Source organism: Neophocaena asiaeorientalis, unplaced genomic scaffold, assembly GCF_003031525.2.
Source record: "Neophocaena asiaeorientalis asiaeorientalis breed wild unplaced genomic scaffold, Neophocaena_asiaeorientalis_V1.1 scaffold7, whole genome shotgun sequence".
NCBI classification, from domain to species: Eukaryota; Metazoa; Chordata; class Mammalia; order Artiodactyla; family Phocoenidae; genus Neophocaena; species Neophocaena asiaeorientalis.
This window is the reverse complement of record NW_020185337.1, coordinates 7962248-7987117: the sequence shown is the minus strand read 5'-3', so window position 1 is coordinate 7987117 and position 24870 is coordinate 7962248. Positions and strand designations below refer to the sequence as shown.

The window sequence follows — 24870 nt, the reverse complement described above, 5'->3', positions numbered from 1 at the left end:
AAGAACTTAGGGCAGTTATCAACATTCATGTTATTTGCTAAGCTTTCAGACCATCTCAGAGGCTCTGTCTTAAATACTGTCTGCTGTCTTAAATACTCTTTTTCTGAACCACACTACCCAGTGACCACATTTTCTCCTTAAAAAATCTCTCATGGGGCTAGGTAAGTACCCCTTTTGGTTTGATCTCCTTATCCCTCAATTCAACCTTATCTTTTACTCAACATTGAGTATATCTCTGGAAAAACCTTCCTCTCCAGGTAGAAAAGCACTGCTTTTTTTGCTAAGAAGTAAAACAAGCAGTATCCACAATTCCATTTGACCTTATATTTCCAACGTAAGTGTAATTTAGCCCTTCCATGACTTGTGCATAAACCATATGGATAATCTAGTAAGAAAACAGAGTTGCTTCTTTACAAGTTTAAAAAAATTAATGATACAGCTTTATCTCTATATACCTATATATAAATTCCTACAGTACAGGGATTTATAGACCTTTGAGATAATAATGGACTTCTAAGAAAAAGGCAGGGAATACACTGCAGGAAGACAGATCAAATACTTGCCTTTACTATGGGCAAAATAATGCACTTCAGAAAACAGCCAATTGTTCAGGAATATCAGTCTAGATTCACTCCATTAAAAAAAAAGGTCAATGCAGAACTGTTCCTGAGGGTAATCATTTTGCAATATACATGTATCAAATTATTATGTTGCACATCTATTGCGTTATATCTCAAAAACAAAACTGGGACAAAGGAGTGCCTTGATATACACTTTGCCAATTTGCTTCTGAATCTCAAACTATGACTGCTTATAAGGTTATCAAGGCAGCCAGGGAATCCCAGGAGTCACAATCTTAAGACGACTGGAAGATCAGATCAGACTTTTATGCTTGCCCATGTAAATATACCTCATTTGTTCAACGTATTTAAAGAAAGGGGGAAAACTCATTCCAGACACTTAGATTCTGATCAGTACTAATTACAGAAGCTCTTATCCCAGAGTTAAGCAACTAGTTAAAAGAAACTGAAACTATGTACAGCTTTAGCTTAGAACTGAATCATAGTTTTTTGAGTAAAAAAAATATACTGGCAGCTTGAACTAATCAACTATCCAAATGACTTTTTCATAGGCCAGATCAACTCTCATAAAGCATTTATTTGCATTCCATGATCAGCCACTTTATTATAATGGCAAGCTACTTCAATACCATCTCAAGGTATATACTTTATTGCAGATAAGGATTGAGCATAGTCTAACTGATATGAAGAGAACTTTTTTCCATGTTCCAAAACTTATTTAACAAGTTCTGTTGTTTAAATGATCCACCAAAAAAAGATAAACCAGAAGCTAACTTATGCAGGCTAACTTCCTCTGCCGGAACATAAGGGTCCAAAGAAGTCTATTTTAAGATTAAAAACTTACCTGTTCCAAACCACCCTCTCCCCTTTCCTACACAACAATAAAGATGTGAATTTTCAAAAATGCTACTAAAACCAAACACAAACTTGCGCATACAATTCAAATGCTCAAATATAGCATCATGAAATGAGGACAATGAATATGTACCTCCCTCAATATGGATTATCAAGTCTGGAGTCTCACTTTTAATCCAATTTAGACCCACTATTTCCTAGGCTTATTTCCACATCTCTAAAACACAATAGAAATGCCTGTTGTTACAAAACTTTTGAAAGAATGAATAAGATAAAGTACTTCAGCACACTATCTGGCATATAATGTATGAGGTGCTCAGCAAGCGAAACACCCACCTTGAAGGCAAGATTTCCTAGACAGGCACTCAAATCACTTGTTTACTAAACAAAAGCAAAACTGCTTTATAAATAGGCTACTTATTATAGCCTTAGCTTATTTAAATCTTTTGCCTATGTGATGAATTTTTATGCTTAGTTGTCTATAACATACTCTTCTAACAATTATATGGCTCATGCTATGATATACGTTAATAATACAAGGTCAGCAATTCGAGGGCTATTTGTGGATAGGCTTTTAAAGAAACCATGTTATTATGTGGTTGTATGAAATTACCAATACTTCACCATTTCTGAACTGCAATTTCATGTGGTTCTACCTAAAACTGTCAGGTAAGCATGTGAACTCAAATATTACTAAAATGAGTTTCTTACACGGATCTACCCCAAATTTATGTACTTTTCTGTACTTACACACTTTTACGTATGTTAATAAGAAAAATATCTAGCATTTTAAATTAAAAAGTAATTTAATGATGGGTGGTCTAACAAAATGCCCAAGTGATGCTGAAACAACTTCATAAACTTCAGGAATCTATAAAGCTGACCTAGAATATATCAACATCCTACTTTGAAGTTGCACGTTTTATGAAAAATCTAAGAAAACATTTTTTAACGAGTCTTCCTGCACATGGACATCTCTGAATCACTCAGCCTCTATATGCTGACATTTTCACTCCTTTAGAGTGAATGTACAACTTCAGAGAGCACTGAGTTTAATTAAGCTCTTCACTCCCATAACTTCAGGCTCCTATTCCCCTCAGATAATTTCTAAATGCCTTATTTTCCAAGTTCTCTGTGACTAAGAAACCTCTTAAGTAATACTCAAAGATCTAATATTCGGCCAAGTATGTACCAAAATCGACTTTAAAGTCAACATAAAAAAATGACCTAAAGTAATTTTAAGAATCAAAATATCTTTTAAATCATATACCAGCACTTACCTCAAAGATGCCAACTAATTCTCATGACATTATTATGTCCATAGCAGAAGCAAGTAAGATATAAAAATATCTTAGCAGTGAAAATATATGAGAAAAAGCCTAATAAGTCATCTCAGATGCTCTTCCATGCACCACTGTCTACTCAAACCCTCTTCTACTTTCCTGGAAATGCTTTTCTCATACTCCACAGGTATGACTATAGTGTTGGGGTGACTGTCAGCCACCATTAACCAACTACTCAGAAAGGGTAATCAGAGAATTTTGTTCCATCTATCCCTATCCAAGATAATTGAAGCTGGAAAGGACACTTTTTCCTTCTCTAATCAGGAGCTGTAAGGATGTGACCCAGAGCTACTAGCAGGCATATGCCCTGAAATTACATGGTGAGTCCAAAGAAAAAGAGGCCACATTGGGCAGCAGAGATAAAGAACTAACCTGGCATACAGACACACAATTTCAGTTCCTGAGGTTGTAGCTTGCTCTAATTCCTACAGTTACTGCTTTGATTGTTAACCACCCCAGTTTTCTTCAAGGGGCGGGGGCAGCAAACACAGAGTAAGGAGAGATCCACTCTAAGCAGAGTGCTACCTGGGCCCCATTACTAATTATACACATTTTAATCCCCGAAATGTGTTGCTTTAATCGTGCTGTAAAACATGTAAGAAATATAAATGAAGCAAAGTCTCAAAAGGAAACTAGAGGAAGCAGGGAGAAATCATGTGGCTTACCTAGTAAAAAGTTAAACTTTCAATAATAGGAACTAAAGATTAACTTAAATCCATTTCTAAAATAAAAAGTGTAATATCAGCTCAAGTTTCACCCAACAAAGCATTTATTCATTTATATGAAGACTACCTTTTTTGGTGTCAAGCATGTTAGGTCTGAAAATACCAAGATAGAAAACATAGAACATGAATGCCTCCCCCAATAGACTGAGCTAAAAAAAAGCGCAGACATAATACAAAACCAAAAAATTATATTTCAAACAATCTGAGTGCTTAAAGTAAAGGCATTCAACTGCTTTGTGAATCCTGAAAAGGTTATCACTAACCTTGCCTGGGTTTAAAACAGTGACATTTGAACTGGATCTTGATGGAAGGATAAGCATTCAAGGTAGAGAAACTAATTCAAAACCAGGGGTGTGAAAGAAAACAGGCTGTAAAAACTTGCTTGTAGTTTGGTATACCAGAGACACAACAGGGTACTGGTAAGGGAGTAGCAGATGTGGCTAGAAAGGTTAGTCAGGGCTGGATCTTTTGAGAGTCTTGAATATTATGGCAAAGACTATTCCACAGCCAATGGGAAGTCACTGATTTTTAAGCAGGAATAGTTTTTAAGTACGAGTAAGACAAATGAGATTTGGATTTTTTGATGTACTAGCAGTAGTACATTAGGAGTGACTGACTTTTTAAATTATTAATCCTAAAAGCAGTCATGTATCTGTGTACCTAGCTTGACATTACATTTTTACTATACCTCCTTCAGATTTTAAGTTTTGCAGATATAACAGAAGCTCTCTCATGTACTCCCCAGATGCCCTTCCCTTGCCCTGACAGGTTAAGACTATCCTAAATTTGGTTTCTGCCATTTCTCCACCTTTTCATTCACTACTACACATGTATATAGCATTGTTTGTGACAAGGTCAAGGACTTCTAAGAACCTGATGAACTACTGACCCTCTATCCCTCAAATACACATGCCCACACAAAATTTTACTTAATTTATGGGATGTCAAAGACCCTCCTCACCCTCCAAATTGTAGGAATACCTACTACAAAGGATGTATGAGTAGATAACTACATTAGGAAACGATAGCAGTAATTCAGGTGAGAGAAGAACATAAACTAAGCCACTGGGGATGAAAAATATCTTAAAACACTGATCACTTTACCCTTACAACCACCTTATGGAAATAGGTCTCATCTCCATTTTACATTAGTGCCGCACCCCCTCCTCCCCCCACCTTAAGAGGGGAAAGGAAAGACTGAGTTCAGATACAGGACATACTGCGCTTCAGGATGGGTAGGAAAGCAAAGTAGTGTATCTACTAGATAACCTGAAAAATAGGTCCAGGGATACATTTAAGGCTGCTTTCTCAAGAGTGTCCTTGCATCAAAGATGTGTTTAAGTTAAAGAATTTGATATGGTACTTGGCAAACTGGAGGAAAAAAATTTCAATCACACCAACCCAACTCTTCATCAAGACTACTGAAATAAAATAGTTGGCAGGGGAGTTTGGCACACACTAGCTAAATGCTCCACTCACCTTGAAAGGACACTGGATCAAGGACAGGGTACGATGCTAAAAACTGTACTCTCCGTGAAAAAAAAAACCCACCAAAGTTAGACACTTCTCTGCCATGGTGTACTCTTTTGGGGAAATAGTCTCCTTTCGGGATCATCTTTCTCTGAATTGCTTCTCCTGAAACCTCCTGAACACCTGGCTAGTGTGAGAATCCAGGCCTTCTCCCACTGGGAAATACGTTTCTCCCTTCCCTTTAAAAGCCTAAATAGACCGATAGGAAAAGGAGTCAATCAAATTTCTCTTACAGGCAACCAACAGGTATAGCTTAAGCCAGTGAGTGTTCTCATCTGGAGGTACATGATTAAACATTAATGAGTCTGACCATTCATTATGTGGGACTCAAAACAGAAAGCCTACAGTTTGTTTTGAGGAAGATCTTTGCTTCTATCACCATGGGACACAGTATCTTTGACAATTGACTGCTGGAGATAAAACATGAAAAGGCTGGGAGACACTGGCCAAGAACAGAAGTCTAAACATACTGCTAAATATTTGGTTTTTGTTTCTCTAGTCTCTCTACACCTTCCTCACTCGATATGAAATGACCAACCACAGACTACAAAGAACAGGAAACCAAGGTATTGAACAGATTAGAGGCTCTGAGAGATGTCAGGGAAGTATAAGAAATGGCCACTGCCTCCAAAAGGCTTATAAACTGGAAATACAAGAACTATTTATGAATAACTATAAAGCAGCCATAAGAGTAGATGAGCCTCTAGTAAGATTTAAGACCTCCGGTAACTATTATTTACACATTCTGCTAAACATTCTTTCAATGACAACCATTACTTATACATTAGATCAACATAACCAAAGTCAGCATTTATGAAAACAAAATTTGTTTAATCAATTCTGCTACTGAAGTGTAACTCCCGGTATAACCTTTTCTAGTTTGTCCAGTTCCATCACTCTCCCAAGGGCTGGCCAAAATTTAACCCAGATGACTACTGTGGTAAGGTCAAGTACAGTAGTTAATTACGATATTAAGTACAATAATTACCACAATGTTCCACGATCATGTTATCCCAATCTCTGCCATCCATCTTGCATCATCACACAGTCATAATAATAGCAGTACAGATACATTTCCTATCATCACTTTTGGGAAAACTTGAAGTCCATCCCATTACTGCAAGTTAATTTCTTGTATTTTATTCAACGGTCCATTTCTTTCAAAACTTTTACTTGACTTCAAGATTTGTATAAGCATGGGAATCAACACTATGAAGACAGCCCTTGGGACTTCCCTGGTGGCACACTGGTTAAGAATCTGCCTGCAATGCAGGGGACATGGGTTTGATCCCTGGTCCGGCAATATCCCACATGCCGCAGAGCAACTGAGTCCACGTGCCACAACTACTGAAGCCTACGTGCCCTAGAGCCCGTGCTCGACAACAAGAGAAGCCACCGCAAGAAGTCCACGCACTGCAACGAAGAGTAGCCCCCGCTCCCTGCAACTAGAGAAAGCCCGCGCACAGCAACTAAGACCCAATACAGCGCCCCCACCCCCACCCCAAAAAGGACAGCCCTTGCCTCTTAAACCTATACTGAGCAACATAAAATACTACCTTGGGAGCTGGATGAGATGAGGGCATGAGGTAGGAAGGAGAGTTAAGTGCCTTTAAGAAATTCTGAAATAAGAATCACCCTCAAAGAACCTTTACGACCTAGCAATATAAAGGTATATATCTTGACCAATGATAGAGGTCAAAATGCAATAGTAATTACCCAATGAGGCAGACAATAATTGCTCTAGTTCTTATAAAGATCAAGTAAACAAAAAGTCTTTAAACTTCAATGTTGTGAAATTTATTTTACATACCGCAGGTGGATACAAACAGCAAGGAAGGAAACAAGTATCTCAGAAATGCATGGTTACCGGAAGTCATTTCAAAAGAAGGAAGCTTGGCAAAAAGATTTTGGGATCTGAACAATTTCATATGTGGACGTAAGAATGGGAAGGAATAGTCCCCTTAAAAATCATTTTAGTTTGGAATTTGTGATTTCTTCTAAGAAATTCTGAAAGTTTCTTTTACATTAAAGATTAAGATGTTAAGTGCTGCATACCATGTCTCATTACATCACTAACAAGAAATTAACTTCCTGTTTAGCTGTAATTATGAGACAAGTATGCCTGTTCATTCAGACAAGGTACAAAGAATAGCCTGAATGAATAATACTGTAATTTTCTTTCTTTAGATCACCATTAAAAATAAGTCACTTCAGATTACTCAAAGCTGTTCTTTTGTAAGCAGTATCTCTAAATGGGCAAAGACACAGAGCCAAATTTAGTTCCTAAGCTTTGATCCATGAAAGCAAATAAGGCATTTTATAGATATGAAAAACAAAAACTAACAGCAGTCCAGTGGCTGAAAACATTCAATTATACATTAGCCAGGAAACTGTAACAAGGCTAGGATTAATATGAGGTATTCCATCCTGAAAATGAACAAGTAACCAAGAAGTAGTGAATCACAACTAAGACCCAAAAGGTTAAATACAACAAATTTAGCTAAGAAAAGCTGGCTGGAAGTCTCTGAATGATACAACATTATGTTCAAAGTATAGTTGGAGATAAAAATCCGATGTTTGGGCAAAGTATAAAATACTCATTTGAACTTTTCCCCTCCCCACGTAACAGGACCGAGGGTACCATTTTGAGACTAAATCTCATCTAACAACATAGACTGACAAATGATATACTCACTAAACATACCCATTTTTCATTACACTATACAATTTTGAAATAAGATCATTGTTATGGTAGCAAAACTAGCTCAAGAGCACAAAATTTCCAGTGAAATAAAAATCATTTAATTTTGTTAACACTAATTTGTCTTGGAAAGGGAATTAGTTATGAAAAACACACTAAACAGTGAAATATATATAACTATATATATAAAATATCGTACAGGAAAGGCATTTAAATAAACCTATCTTTAATAATGGGTGAATCTGACATTGGAATAACGATTCCCCTTATTTTAAATAAATGCTTCCCTTACTTGATTTATAATTTTGAAAAGCTGTACAGAGTGACAAATACCAATTTATGTGTTTACACGCTCGTTTCCTTCACTCAAAGAAGACATCCTCATGGGTAGTAACAGGCTTCCCTGTATTTTGTCCCCTGAGACTAGACTACTGTGCCGAACAGTAAGACCTCAATAAGTATTGATTAAATGATTATCCCTTATGTCTGAGGTTCTTAACCAGAGGGAGGCTTCAGAATCACCTAGGGGACATTTCAAAATTATGCCTGTTCCCAGAGAAATGGTTCAGTAAGTCTGGCAAGACCTCATGTACCTATATTCTTTAAAAAGCTGTTGAACATTCTGATATATAAATGTAACCCATGTCAAAACCCACATACACCAAAATCTAGTAGAATGCAAAAGCTAATCTAGGATTTGAGAATTCAATCTGAAACATTTTAATCTCAATACTAGGAATTTGGTGTCTTCTTTAATAAACGGATTATAGTGATATGCTTTGGAAAATCCTCAAGAATTGACTGTTATCTTAGATAACAAAGGACACCTGAACGCACGAGGTAACATGCAATATGATAGAGATATCCAGTGATAGTTTTTCCCCAGTGTTAGAAAGAGTATTCAACTTTCCACTTGTATGATAACTACTAGAATTAACATTGACGGTGATCATGATGAAACCAAAGCATAGTGTCAACATCACCCTTATTCAAATAAAAAACTGAGGTCATTACATGATCAGCATTTCTCAGTCAACAAACGCCCTACAAACTAAGTTAGCTGGCTAAAGACAAGCCTTGAGACATGATGCATACAGCCTATAGGCTTACTGGAAAGAAGTTTATGATGCCCCTAGTGATTAGTCAGCACCTAGTAGTTCCCTTAGTCCTTGAAGATACTAACCGAAAAGAAATTCACTACTTTCAAAACTTATGTCAGCTAAAATCTAAACTCACAAATAAGCTATAACCTAAGAATAAAGTTCAATCCCAATTATTTAAATGTGAAGTGGGAGGAGAGAGCTTATTTCAGGAAGCAAGATTAAATTTAGGAATTGAAATTGTTCAAAATAGCAGAGAGCATGGAGTTTAAGAGCTCGAGTTCTTGAGGTAGACTATCGGATTTGAATCTCAGTCTCTTACCAGCCATCTGACCATAGACAAGTAACTCACTCTATACCTGTTTCCTCACGTATAAAATGGAATGGTAAGAGCATCCATCTCATATGGTTGTTGTGAGAATTAAATAAGTAGATACTCATAAAGGGCTTAGAAACAGTGTTCAATACAGAGCAGATGCTAAGTCTAGCTGTTAGGAGAATGATGCATACAAAAGAAAACTTTTAAAATACCAAAACCCTAAAAAGATGACATGACAATGTAGCGGTTAAGAGCACACACTGCAGAGCCCAAATTGCCTAGGTCCTAATCCCAACTCTGCCATGATATGAGGACCCTTTTTTTTTTTAAACCTCTCTGTGCCTTAGGTTTCTAATTTTAGAATGGAGATATTAATTATACCTACTTCCTTGGGGTGTCATAAGAGTTAATTCAAGTGCTTCAAACAGTTCTGACACACTGCAAACACTCAAAGCATGAGCTATTCTTTCAGGCTTGGTTCACATTACATTTTATGTAAAGTTCTCTTTAAACTGCCCCAAAATACATGCACTGTGGTCATTCTGTTTGATGAGAATAGTAAAACTGCCTCTGGCTCCCAAACACCACCAACCAACTAGGGAGTTCACATATTTTATTCTTGTTGACAGCCTTATAAGACCACAGCTTGTCCCAATAAAGAATACAAGGGGGGAAAAAAAAAAGAATAGGGCTGTTTGATAAGGCTGCTCGGTCTAATAAATATTCAAAAAAACTACAACATAAGCTTTAGAAAGAAAACAAATTTAAAAGCTTAATCAAATGAACTGCTATTGATTAAAAATATTCCAACAATAAGCATTCCAATAAAATGATCAGTGAGGAATAGATATATCTTAACATTCAGAATCTGGGGGGATACAGACAAGAATAAATTAAAAATAAAAGAGAGGTGCTTAAAATAAAGAGCATCTCCCATCAGAGTTGTCCACTTGCTAAAACTGTTTGAATCTGGGACTTTTTTTTTTAAAAAGTTTGACCATATGATTCTGACAGTGACAGCTGAAGACCAAACCACATGCACAACAAAACTTTTCTACAGGTTGAATCAAAAACGTCCCACATCAACACTGTTTTTTTCCAGTTTGGAAAGTGTTATGTCAAGTTTCTGTATTACACAGATCTTCAAAGTATTTACAAAAGGAGACAATCTGGTATTGATGAAGAGTACTAGAGTCGAAGAGTTCTTTAATAAAAGCTCTTGAAAATTAAAGTTGCAGTAATAAATCGAGTGCCTTGTGCTAGGGGCCTGTTTAAAGCCACACATTAACTTATTTAATCCTTAAGAAAAATCTTGGACTCTAAAATTTGTTTTGCTCACTGCTGCAACCCTAGTGTCTAGAATAGTGCCTGGTACACACGAAACACTCAATTATTTATAGCTCATACACAACAAATATTCATTTTATAGAGGCACACAGGTAAATCTGCCCAGCCCTAGAATTCTAACTGGAGCATTTCTGCTCCGAAGTTCACACTCCTAACCATTATACTGCCTCTCTAGAGCTTTTAAATCATTAAAGTGGTGTCACAGCAGCTGGGTATCACCTGTAAAAGAAAAAAAATCAATGAGACCTTCCTTTAAAGTGTTCTGTTCCACGTGCATAAAAATCTATGGATTTGAAATTATTCCACATCTTAGTGGCCCGAATTAATTCCTATAGATAAAAGGTTTTGATTTGTACTGAATACTGTGTTCAACTATATTGCAAAATATAAATAACTATGCTTCTCCAGTGTGTTGCTGGCCTTCAAAGTGGTCACAGAAAGAGATGTTTAATAATCCTTTGTACTTTAAGTCTTAACTCCTAAACTCCTTTTTCCATGGTCTCAAAAATACAAAGACTGAAGTTTGTATTTCACACAAGCCCCCAGAGACAATGCAGTGATGGCCTAAATCAAAATTTACCATTTCAACATCAATACTTTGAATCTAAACTTTCATCATTCATAAGATACCAGTTTTGCCAAATACGTTCCAAAGTCACACGTTAAATAAATGTAAAATTAAGCAGCATCAGGTCTATTTTTAGTAAAGCCAAGTCCTTGCCATTCCGTCCATGTAAACTGTTTAAAAAGCAACCTATCAAAACCAAAGTTTGTAATCCACAACCTCCTCTATTTCCTAGTTTTAGTAAGGCTGAATTTATTCCATGGCATTTTTTTCAAGTTAGCTGTAAATACTCCACCCTCCTTGATTGTGCAAGAACCAAACACATCACACACAAGTTACAAAAAAGGGAAATACAGTCTGAGAGTCTAAGTCTTGAGCAGGAGATCTTAGGGCAGTGTACAACCTGATGTAAAAGTTAACATTTAACAAAGAATATTATTTCATATTATTACGAAAGGAGATGCCGGAAAGAGCCTGAACCACTTAAAGCAGCCGCCATCTTAAAATGCGGGATAGAAGTTAGAGCAAGAAAATGAGACTAAACCACCGGAGGTGGAGGTTCCGCTCACCCACCGAGCCTCGAAAAACCCTATTTTTTCCAACATGGATCCACAGTGTACCATCAAACCTCGTCTTAAATAGCTTAACAATTTCCCCGGAGGCTGCTATGAAACGGACTGAGGCAGACATAGGTACACCTACCCTCCTCTCGCTGCCACCACACTCTCCCCCCCTCCCCCGCCAAAGCAAAACGGAGCTTCCAGAAGGGCTTTCCATCAGTTCCCGGCGCGCCTCTGATGAACAGTTTCGGGTGAAAAGCCGCAACTACAAAACACAGAAAGCGGCAGCACTGTGTCAGCCCACCTCCTCCCAGCCCCACTTACTCCTGTGCAAGCTGCCCAGAGTCGAGCAGTTTCTGGCCAGGCCCATTCACTACTCTTCAGCTGGTGAGACTTCTACCCCGACCCCTTAATCATGTTCGGGACCCGCCGCATTTCTTAGGTCTTCTCTCCTCTGAGATTCCCCCGTCTATTCTTCCAGAAGGCCCGGAGCCTTGATCTTACAACTAAAATAAGTTTCCAAGCCCCGAGAATAGGAAGCGCCGTGACATTTACGGGGGCGTCTCCCGGCATTTCCGAAGAGGGACTAAACTCTTCTTCTCGAAGAATCGAGGCGCCTGCAATCACCACTCTCCCTCATCGCTAATTTGCACCGATTCCATTGAAACACGCTCAAGATAACAACACCTCACTTGCCGCAAGTGCTCTGAGTTTTCCCCCTCGCTTCTTCTTAAAGTACAGCCGCGTTCCCCATCCCCCAATGGACGAAGTGACCCAAGGAAGAGTCTTTCCGAAATTATACCCCCCCCCCCAATGCCAAGGCTCTCCCTCCCGGCTGGGCCTTCCTTTCCTCTCACGCCCCCATTCCCTCCGCCCCATGGGTTACCTTATTAATCCGTTTCAGCGCCATAGTCTGTGCTTTTCGTCTGGCTCCTCACTATCTCGGTGTGTGTTCAAAGTTCCGGCCAAAACTCTTGATTATCCCGGCGGCTGGGAAGGATTGTCTCTTGGTCTCACACCGGCTCTGCCAGACACAGGCGCCTTTTGCAAAAACGGAGCAGATCAGCACTCGCACAGGCCCCGCAGAGACCCTGACGAGTCCAAGTCCCTCAAAAACGGTCGCGATCCGGGGTGGGTGGGGCGGCAGAGCCACCGACAGCCTCTATGCCGAGCTTCGGCCCGAAGAGGGGGCGAGGGTGCCGGGAAGAGCGGAGGGGTGGCTCCAACTGTGACTTCCCGGCCTCTCGAAAGGAAGAGACCCGGGTGGGAAAGGAAGAGGCGTAGGAGAAAGGGGTGGGTGCGGGGCAGGGTCCGGGGCCCAGCAGAGGAGGAGCCGGGGCCTAGTCGGCGCTACGCCGGCGTCACTAGGGCAAAGAAAGGCAAGGGGGGAGGGGAGAACAGGAGACTCCGGACTGACGCCCGGCTTCTTTCGGCCGCTGCTCAAAAGTGCGGCCGGGGAGGGGAAGGAAATAAATCAGAGGCTGGATGTGTACCGCTGTCCCCTCAGCTAGAGCTATGCTGTGTCGCCCCTGACGCCACCATACACTCCGCCTTCCAGCGCGCTCCCGCGCGCTCCCGCCCGCCCAGCCACCGCCACCACGCGCCCGAGCTGCCCCTGAGGCTCCGGCTTAGGTGCGAGGACGCGCCCATTCCCCCTCCCCCTTAAACGGGAGAGGCCCCGGCGTCCCCAGCCTTCCCACCCTACCCCACCCAACAGGCTGGTCACTCAAGCCACCGAGGGCCTGTATTTCCCTCCTTACCCGGCCGGCCACTGGGCCGGCCTCCCTTCCCTTCCCCTAGCCGTCCACACCCACGCGTACAGAGGGGCCGGGGCCTCCCTCAAGCTGCGGCCTCGGCCTCCTCCCCGCGCGGCAGCTGGTGCCTCCCCGGCCCTACGGGGCTCACGCGCACGACACAGCCACAAGATGTCCGCTCTGACGGAACTACTGCCAGCTGCCACGCTCCGCCCCTCCCCCCTCCTCCTGCCTCTTCACCGCCGCGTATCAGTCCGCCAACGCCGCCGTCGCGAGCGCGGCGCGAATCTAAGGGCGAAAGAGGACGGCTTGCTCCCCAGGTCCTGGGCCGAGCGTATCTGTGCCAACCCCCTTCTCCTTCTTTTCGGAACAGCACCTTCTTACTAAACAGATCGGAGGTTGGACTGGGAGGGCGGGGGCCGGAGGCAGGTCATGGGCTGGGGGGAAGGGTAGACGAGCGGCGGAAACCCTTAGACTCAGAGAAGCATCGAGAACCGGAAGGAGACCATGGGAGGAAGGTAATGGAAGCGGCAGCTGCGCGGTCGAGCCCCATACCCCTCCCGACAGCGTCCCCCAATTTCCTCACTTGGTATTGAGGAGGCGAATCTCGCGAGAATCTCGTGGCTGGCTAACAGGAGCTGTAGCGCTGCAATGACTTAAGGGCAGTTTTGTGCCCTCTTCCTGATAGGGGCCCGCCCCCAAATCCACAAATTCTCGCGAGATGCAATGGGGCACCGGATCGACCTGGGGCGGGCCGTGGCCGGGAAGCACCGCCCCTGAATGCTTATATTGGTGGGAGGGAGAGGAAATAGAGTTTCCCGCACTGGTAAGAGCGCGAGCCGACACATCCCTCTGTCAGGCGCTCAGTCAGTAATGTGCTGTGGGAGGTACTATGGGTTAATTACCGGATACCTTTAGTCTACGTTGACTCGGGCTTTTGAAGTTTCCGGTGCAGCAGGTGAGCGATATTGGCTCGCCTGCCGGCCTGCGCTGGTTAACCTATGGGAGGAGTCGCCCCTCAAAATGGGAACAGTTATTTCAAATAGAACCGGGCAGGCAGCTGATCAGCGCTCCCACGTGCGGAATCCTAGTGCTATTCTGACCCTAGGGCCTAGAGGGTCAGCCCTGAGAAGAGAGTGTCCATTGACCAGACCCCAGAATTAGAGCAGCCTAGAAATCAAGCTCAACTGTGAATTGATTAGGAGGGAGGGTAGGGAGCTTGGGACGGGCTGTTTACTTGCCTCTGTAATCAACGATCACCATCGCCAAGGTTTAGGTATGGGAGTAGGCTTAATACCTTTTTCTTCTGTTGATGTGTTTCAATCCCTAGAGCCAGAAAGTTGCAAAACTCATTCAAGAAATAAAGAGTTTGGGGTCCGAAAAACTCAGTACTTACTGAAATATCCAGGGAGAGAAATACAGGGTTTTATTCTGCCGGTGAAAAGGATGGAGAGGTGATTTTGCTTTCTGGTATATCATACTTAGGGCACAGGGTAGTAAGATTAATTTTATAGGGCATTGGAAAGTAAGAACTGACCTGCTTATGGTTTTCTAACGTTCCTTAATGACCCCACTTAAGATAGTACAGATCTTTAAGAATTAAATGGAAATATAGATTTGTTTTTTAAATATACCTGACTTTTAAAAAGGGAAAGCAGGAAGCTATTTCCTCCTACTATAAATTATTACTTAATAAAAACTTATTAAGTCTGTGGTAAATTTGTATTATTCAAGTGACCATAACAGCATCACTGGAGCAATTAGTGGAACAGTTCTTCTCAAACTAGTATCTTGGAATCACCTAGGATTTGTTCGAAATGCTGATTTTGATTTAGTAGGCCAGGGGTGGAGCCTGAGATTCTGTAATTCTAACAAGATACAGTTTACTCAGAGGACCACCCTGTGAGTACCATAGCACCAAAGTGCTCACCTCATGGCCTGCTGGACACCTCTGCCCCCTCCTTTTTTCCTGAATAAGCTTCCTTTTGTTCTCTCTTTTAACCGGTCTAATACAGTAGAAACACAGGATTAGACAATTGGAGTGAAAGAAGAAATGCAGGTTTGAGTTCTTGTTCCATTGCTTCCCATTTGTGTGATATTGGTGTGGTTACCTAGTTTCTTCAGCACTAAAGTAGGTATAATAATAGCTGTCCTTTCTCAGGGTTATCATATGCTTCAGATGTCATAATGCATGTAAAAGGGCACTGTAGACTACAATACTGTATAAATGTAAGTTATTAGTCAGTCAAACATTAGCTGGCCATAGTGTGAAACAAATCTATAAGAATAATAAATATAAGTAATATTTATGGAACATTTATAATGTACCAGGTACAGTGCTTATTAACCTCTTTTCACAAAGAAATTGATGCACAGAGAGATTAAGTTACTGTCCCACGGTCACAAAGCTGATAAATAGCAGAAGTAGAATTTGAACCCATGCAGTTAATATCAGAGTATTTATTGAATGGAGTATTTATTGTCTCTTAATTTAGAAAGTGGGAGGGTAGGATGTTTTAGATTTCTACTTTCAATACTATCCGAAGCTAATTTTATTTGACTTATTTCTCCCTCTATTTGTTTTGCTCTTTCAAAAGCCAAGTATAAGAATGGTAGGAAACATTCCTACCTACTCAGAGGGAACTCACAAAATCCAGGAGGTCCATGAAGAAAAGCCCTAGAGAAGCTAATTTGTACTACCCTAATCTAAACAAGCTTTGGTATGAAAATATAATGGACCACATCAATGCTCTGAATTAACAGAGCACAGAAGAGTGAGACAAATTTGAGGTCAGCGTTCTTAACTGTTTTTGAGCCACAAACCACATTAGCAGTCTGGTGAAGCCATGGACTCTTCTCAGAATTATGCTTTTAAATGTATAAAATAAAATTCATAGCATTACAAAAGAAAAAAATTTGAAACAAGCTCAAAATATTCAAGAAAAACAAACTTTTGATATAGGAATATATGGGCTTTATTAACACTGTAAGATCTAGTGTTGGGTCTAATAAAGACCAAATTTTTGAAATGATGAATATAAAATTTCCAGAGTTTGCAACAGTTGTAATGTGAAATAAAGGATCTGTGATTCCTATTGGAGATACAGACATAGGTGCAGCTCTTTGGTGCTTTCAGTCATAATTGAAGGAAATGCTAATTTTCAGTTAGAGATTAGTAAAAATAAAGATGTAATTTTTTTTTCCCATTCAATTTCACACCCCCTGAATTCTATTCATGGACTTAATGTTAAAAAACCTTAGGTGGAATCAAGTAGGCATATTACTGTTGGTAAGCTTTGGATTGTGACATTTTAACATGGAAATATAATTGATATTCATAATAATAGTGATTTATTAAGAAAAAGTTTACTAGTATACTGTTGTTAAGAAGGCATGGAAGTGTGTAATAGGGTAGGAAATAAATTTATCCCATTTGTTGATTTTTTTTTTCTGGATACCTATAAAGGTACCCTATAATAAACTACTAAACCCAACATCTAAAAAGAAAAAAAGGTACCCTATAGAAAATTTACCTATCCAGAATGATTCATTTCCCAGGCATTTTGGATAACTTAGGTTTTACTGTATCACTGTTACTTATTTGTAAATGCCTTTACAAATAAGACATGCTGGAAGAATTACAAAATGAAAATAATAACCAAAGATGAACGAAATTAAAATACTGTGTATTTAAAATTCTTAATAACAAGTGTTAATAATTGTTATTTGATGTACTGTGTGCTGGGCCCTTTAATTCCCATTACACAGGTGAAACATTCAAGGTCATACAATTACTAAGTAGTACAGCCAGGATTTAAACCTAGGCAGTCTGACCTCAAAGTTCTCACTCTTTTTTTTAATTGAAATATAGTTGAAAAGCTCTCACTCTTAACTACTAAGGTGTTTATTTTTTTTACCCTTCGACTGTTAGCCGACTTTAATTTGCCCACTAGTGTAACAAATACATATTCACTGCCTCAAAATATTTTCACCCAGTGTCTAAAAGGAATTTAAAAAAATTATATTGAAGTATAGTTGATTTACAATGTTGTGTTATAAAAGGAGTTTTCTAAATTCTTCCTTTGCTGTGGTATTGCTTATGTCCAACACTACCTTTTTTTTTTTTTTTCAACACTACCTTTAAAATAAGTGGGCTAGGGCTTCCCTGGTGGCGCAGTGGTTGAGAGTCCGCCTGCCGATGCAGGGGACACGGGTTCGTGCCCCGGTCCGGGAAGATCCCACATGCGGCGGAGCAGCTAGGCCCATGAGCCATGGCCGCTGAGCCTGCGCGTCCGGAGCCTGTGCTCCGCAACGGGAGAGGCCACAACAGTGAGAGGCCTGCGTACCAAAAAAAAAAAAGTGGGCTACCAGTTGGGGCTAGAAAATAGTTTGTTTTACAGAAATTTTTGTTGTAATGGAATTTTGCTTAGAAGATGAAGAAATCCACTCATGCCTTTTCCTGCCCTACAAACATACTTTCATATCTGAAATTAAACATTTGTTTTATAAGGATGCTACTGTATTTTTTATATTGACCACTGTCAGGTTTGTATGGAAGAAATTATTGCATGTAAATAAATCCTAATATATGAAGTTCTAGATTATCTATGCTTAATGGAGGCAAGTGATTATGAAATCCCAAATTCATTTTTATTTGGCACTGAAGTGAATTTATTGGTTGACTATGCTTTCTATTTGTTTGTATTTACACTAGCATACTTATATTTCTACTCAGTTTTGCTAAGGTTAAAATTAAAACGACCATGGCCTAGAAGTATTTTGATGTTTTAAGAGGCAGTTTAGGATCAGCTCAAACTTTAAAACACTATTCACATGTCTGGTATTATAGAGAACTCACTTTACAGTTGCATTTGACCTATTTGAATTACGATGATAGCAATGTCCCCATCTGAAAAAAAGAAAGGAAAATAATCATTTTTTTATATAGCAGTGTGCAGTATGCTGAAAAAGACTACGGTTTTATATATTGAAAGAAACATTTACATTCAGAAGTTAAAAAGGTGCAAAAACGTTGAAGAAATAGCTAAACCAGTCCCTTCCTTCTTAATGAATATTGTATTGAAGTCTTTCTAATTATGGTAGGTCAGATTTTCTTGCATGAAGTGGCATAAAACTGGAGAATATAAAGAATGAAGAAAATTAGCATAAAAGTGGCAATGGAATAACTAATCCAAATTATGAAGTCCTAATATTATATGAATGCATCAGTGAAGCTACATTATTGTAATGTGAGTACAGGGGTTAATTAAAACTTACTTGTGAATAAACATCGTTAGCATAGACTAGTACATATACTTATGTTATTAATATTACGGCTATATTTTTAGATCTTTGTAACTTTGTCACAGAATTTTTTTTTCTTATTGAAGTATAGTTGAGTTACAGTGTTGTGTTAGTTTCTAGTGTACAGCAAAGTGATTCAGTTATACATCTATATACACACTCCTTTTCATTACGGTTTATTTCAGGATATTGAATATAGTTCCCTGTGCTGTACCGTAGGAACTTGTTCTTTATCTGTTTCGTATATAGTAGTCTGTCTGCTAATCCCAAACTCCTAATTTATCCCTCCCCCACCACCTTTCCCCTTTGGTAACCATAAGTTTGTTTTCTGTGTCTGTGTTTCTGTTTTGTAAATAACTTCATTTGTGTCATATTTTAGATTCTACATATAAGTGATATCATATGGTATTTGTCTTTCTCTTTCTTACTTCACTTAGTATGATAATCTCTGGGTCCATCCATGTTGCTTCAAATGGCATTATTTCATTCTTTTTAATGGCTGAGTAGTATTCCATTGTGTGTGTATATACCACATCTTCTTTATCCATTCATCTGTCGATGGACATTTAGGTTGCTCCCATATATTGGCTATTGTAAATAGTGCTGCTGTGAACACTGGGGTGTATGTATCTTTTCAAATTATAGTTTTCCCTGGGTATATGCACAGTAGTGGGATTGCTGGATCATATGGCAGCTCTACTTTTAGCTTTTTAAGGAACCTCCATACTGTTTTCCAGTGGCTGTATCAATTTACATTCCCACCAACAGTGTAGGAGGGCATTTGCTATTTGTAGACATTTTAATGATGGCCATTATGACTTACGTTGTTACAGAATTTTATAACTTGCTAAGGACACTGGCTCTAACACAGTTTATGCCATTTTATTAATTTAATTACATTATAAATGCTATGGTCCAGATTTAATATAAAACTATGAATATACAAAATGCATGTTTACAAATTCTACTTGGAATAGGAAATATGGAACCCAACTCAACCAAACGTTTTTCATATTATTTGCATAAAAATCAAATTAGTTGGGCTTCCATGGTGGCGCAGTGATTGAGAGTCCGCCTGCCGATGCAGGGGACACGGCTTCGTGCCCCCGTCCGGGAAGATCCCACATGCCGCAGAGCAGCTAGGCCCGTGAGCCATGGCCGCTGAGCCTGTGCGTCCGGAGCCTGTGCTCCGCAACGGGAGAGGCCACAACAGTAAGAGGCCCGTGTACTGCAAAAAAAAACAAGAAAAAAAAAATCAAATTAGTCTTTATACCTTACCACTTCAGAATTTCATTTTAATGATCAAGACAAGTGAGTGTGGTTTAGGAAACTACTTTATTTCATACTGAGAACATCATTTTGACCTTGAGGTGGTTTTTGGCACATAATGAACCACGCCCAAATGTTAAAGCTAAAAATAAATTTGAGCATTTTCAAGGTAAAAACTTGTATACATGAATGTTCAGAGTACTATTCATAATAGCCAAAAAGTAGAAACAACCCAAATGTCCATCAGCTAATAAATGGATAAATAAAATGTGGTATATCCACATGATGGAATAGTATTGGTTAATAAGAAAGAACAAAACACTGATACTGCTGCAACATGTATCTTGAAGCTTGAAAATATTCTGCTAAGTGAAAAAAGCCAGACACAAAAGGCCACGTACTTATGATTCCATTCATATGAAATGACTAGTAGATTACTGGGTTACCCGCGACTAGGGGCAGGGAAAATGGGGAGTGACTGCTAATGAGTATGTGGTCTTTTGGGGGTGAAGGTGATGAAATGTTCTTAAGTTGGATAAAGGTGTTGATTACACAACTCTGTGAATATTCTAAAATCCACTTAACTGTACACTTTAAAAGAGTGAATTTGATGGTATGTGAATTATCGCAATGTAGATTTTTTTAAAATAAATTTATTTTATTTCATTTTTGGCTGCATTGGGTCTTCGTTGCTGCGCGTGGGCTCCCTCCAGTTGCGGTGAGCGGGGGCCACTCTCTGCCACGGTGCGCGGACCTCTCATGGCGGCGGCCCCGGGCCCCTCCCTCTCCCCCTCCTTCCCTCCTCCCCCTTACCCCCCACCCCGGGGGCTCATGGGCTCCGTAATTGTGGCACACGGGCCCAGCCGCTCCGCGGCACGTGGGATCCTCCCGGACCAGGGGTCGAAACCCTGTCCCCTGCATTGGCAGGTGGACCCTCAACCACTGCGCCACCAGGGAAGCCCTAGATTTAAAATAACTAATGAATTAGAATTAAAATGTGAGATCAGTCTGGAAACTTACTACTAAATATTTTCAATATCTCATACTTTTCTGGTTACTGATGATAAAAGATGGCATCCTTTTTATTTTCATCCTTTTAAAATGTAAAAAATTTACAGCCAGCAAGGTTTTTCCTTCAGTACAAACAACAATGTAATTTAGATTTGGTTTTAACATAATAATAAGCATTTGCTGTCAGTCTTAAATTTGGAGATATTTTCATCAATGTTATTTGCTTTGTAAAACATAGTGATTAAAATTAATTTTAAACAGCATTATATTGGGACTTCTCTGGCAGTCCAGTGGTTAAAACTCCATGCTCCCAAAGCAGGGGACGAGGGTTCCATTCCCGGTTGGGGAACTAAGATCCGCACCCCGCATGCCACGTGGCTGGGCCAAAAAAAAAGCATTATATTTTATTGAAAATTAAAGTTCATGATTATGATCAGAAATAGAATACATCTGATTTTGGCATACTCTAAATATAGAAAAATTTCTTTAAAATTTCCAATAAAAATCAAGTAGTTTGAAAATTGGGGGTAGATCATCTAGATAAGGAATTTGAGGGTTAGGTGCTGTCAAATGACAAAACTAAAACAATTTAGTAATGAGTTTGATGCCCTTTATTCAAGGGAAAACAATCTGTGGATTGAGGTTGTACAGTGTCTCATAAGCAGTGCAACACTCTTTCCCTTCCCCAGGGATTTTGGGCAAGCCTGAGTTTTAGAGCCTTAGAAGCTTCAATGCCAAAACAGGGCATGACTGCCTAGGAGGTCGGGGATTTCCTTGTAAGGCCAGCAGGTCCTGTTTTCTAGGGTCAGGTGAGCTAGTTAATAGTTAAGCTGAATTGGAGGATTGTGATTGGTATATGTTAGGTTTCCTTGACAGGTGTGTCATGTAATTGCAGGCTGATGTAGATTTAGATTTGTGGTGTGGGCTGAGCCACTGGGTTGGCCTCTATTTTGTGGGTCCCGAAATACGAATTAACTTTAAAAGTACTTAACTAAAAGTAAGGAATTCAAATTAAAATAATTATAATTTTATATATTATAATTATATATAATTATAAAATAATTATAATAAATATAACCAACAATTATAATCTTTCTTGTTTCAGTAACAATCTAAAAAGTCTAAAGTAAACAGAGGTGTGGTGTGATTTAGACCAGAAATGATCATTATTTTACCCATATTGAATTTGATTATTTAAATATAGGTGAGAATTCTTTAGTAAGATAGTGATGATAAATTTAAAATTCTTCTATTAGAGAATTTTAAGTTAGGTGTGATTATAGGAATGTTGTACACAGTGGTTCTAAAGAATCAGATCTATATAGTATCTAAGTGGCTTAATGGAGCAACTTATGTGAGGCTTTTAGTTTTTAATACTGTCTAGTACCTGCTGATTTTTTTCATTGCAAGAAGTACTGATTTTAACACATGGCACATAAGAAAGAATGAAACTTACTAAGAAACATTCCACTACATCTCAAAAAAATTTTAAGAATTTGGCTCATTTGGTGTTGAAGAAGTGTGACAGTTTCAGCGATATCCCATCATCAAAACATATTAAATCTCAAAGTTAATGATTAAGTGAATGGGCTTTATTATATATACCCAGTAAGAACAGTATGATACCGATTCCGCATCTTACAAAAAGACCTATTCAAAATAGAACCCTGGGTGCCACAATACTTGAAATTCAATTCTCCAACAGTAATTTAGACAAAAAGGCCAAGAGTTGATATAAGTAGATATTTGCAGATTTGTGTGAATTTAGCTTTGTCTTGTTTTCCTTCTTTCTATTCTGCACTAATGGAGAGAAAGGGAAGATTACCCTGGAGCATTTTAGGGGTAGGGCTAAATGCGTACCCCTGGCTCAGACAGGGCTGTAAGCAGGGACAAAAGGCAAGGTAAGGACATTGGAGACTAGATGGAGAGGTGTGCAGAAATAAGTGGGAAGGAAAATGTCAAAGGTGGACTGTCCTTGGGGGAACTGGAAGTGAAGAGGAATCCTTTTTCTCTTCCTCTTTACTCACCTACTACAAGGTCTCCTACTTTAGAGAACAGAATTCAGGGTACCACCCTTATGGTGGTTCAGCTTTACATAACTTAGTTGCCTTTTTTGTACTTGCTGGCTTAAAATCTAGTCACTGTAACATGTTCATATATATATAATAGTTCATTTTGCCTTCCGAAAAACTTCCTTATTTACAGTTTAAAAAAACGTGGATTTACATTATGGGACTGCTTTTGATGTAAGGTAAGGAAAGTTATACAGTGTGTCAGTCAACGATATTTAGGTCTGACTAGGCTAAGCGGTGTCTTCAGGTTTAGGCCGAAGGATGTTAATGTAGTAGAGATCTGTTGATATAATCACTCCCATCTTTTTAAGTGTTCATTTAAAAAAAAATATTGAATGCTTAGTATGTGCTAGGCACTGAGCTAGATGCTGAAGATACATAGATGAAAGTCAGATGTCACCTTGAGGAAAATTTTTTAACTGGGGAGACCATTAAGTATCAGACAGTCACCATAGAGTGTGTTCAACGACATAAATGCATGCATAGAGTAATACTAATGTGCCCAATTCACCAGTGGGGGCGGTTATCTGCAAAAGGGAGTTGTATTTAAACAAATGAAAAAAAGGGCATACCAGGAAAAAGAAAAGGGAGAAATGCTCCTAGGCAGAACAACATGCACAGTTTCAGAGAACTTGACCAGGTAAGTTATAGAAATAACAAGTTTCCAAAACTTACTGGAAAGTAAGTTTCCAAGGTACTTTGGAACTTTAGAAGGTACTTTGGCTGTAGTAGTAGTAGTAGTAGTAATAGTAGTAGTAGTGGTAGTGGTGGTGGTGGTGGTGGTGTGTGCGTGTGTGTAGGGGGTTGGGGGGATGAATGAGAAAAGAGACAAAACATTGAAAGACAAGGCTGGATATCTTGAGGGCCTTATTAACAAGCCATGTTAATGAGCTCAGATTTTATTCTGAAAGGTATGGGATGAGCAAATTGAATTTTTAGCATAAAGTCATGATCAGATTTTAATCATGGAAAGATAACTATGATAGCAATGTGGAAGATGTAACAGAAGTGTATGTAGAGGTAAAGAGACCACTTGAGATGCTACTGAAATAATCTGGATGAGTTGTGATTGTGAGAAAGACCTAAAATAGTTGCAGTAATTGTACTAAAGACCCATAATACAGGAGGTATATTTAGTGTATTTAATGGGTAGAGCTGACCTTAAGAAAAAAAATTTTTTGAGGCTACCCCTCCAGTTATTTATCAGAATGTTATAATAAAATCATATATATACACACAGACACACACACACAACATGACAATAAACTATAATAAAATTGCAAAAAAATAAAGCAAAATATACTTATAAACTTGGTATAAACTCCTTAAGCTCTTAACTCTTAAAGAACTATGAAACTAAAGTTTATATTAAATGTGGAAAAATGTAAACTAATAAAATTAATATGTGTGCTACTTGATTTTTATTTTATTTTTTACAAATTGCCTCTTGAAACAAATACAGAGCTGACTACTGCAGTTTAGGTACTTTTAAATTTGGCACGTCTATACTAACTGCTGTGTTCCATATATAATGACCAGCCTTCTCTACAGAACCTTTAGGAGACCTTTGTTCATTCTTTCACTGATGTCATTTAGCTTTCACATGGCCAGAAATAAGCAATTGTTATCTATTTCTGTTCTCATTTGCCTAAGACAAAGTACTGTTACATGGTGCCAACAAGGTCATAAACCTAAACAAAACACAGGTTCTGGAATCACATGGCAGTGCTTAGTTGTAAGTGGGAATCAAGGTGATCTGGACTATATTAATTACTATAGATTAATGAAATAAATCAACATGAGGAAAAATATCTGGTAAAGAATTCAAAGATTC

At 39.1% G+C, this 24870-nt stretch overlaps 1 protein-coding gene across 2 annotated transcripts in view; it reads right to left on the bottom strand.

Moving 5' to 3' along the window:
- The window catches only part of UBE2D3 (ubiquitin conjugating enzyme E2 D3), a 28570-nt gene extending 14482 nt beyond the window's left edge, over window positions 1-14088 (bottom strand). The window contains exons 1-2 of one of the 2 annotated variants that reach the window (XM_024736019.1): window positions 13967-14088; window positions 12513-12667 (exon numbers count right to left, since the gene is read on the bottom strand). In XM_024736019.1, the coding sequence (XP_024591787.1) occupies window positions 12513-12536 (24 nt within the window). In that variant the 5' untranslated portion in view covers window positions 12537-12667; window positions 13967-14088. Of the gene's footprint in view, window positions 1-12512; window positions 12668-13446; window positions 13599-13966 lie in introns of those variants that run through there. The other variant, XM_024736018.1, reaches the window with a different exon arrangement.
- Window positions 14089-24870: the final 10782 nt, after the last annotated feature.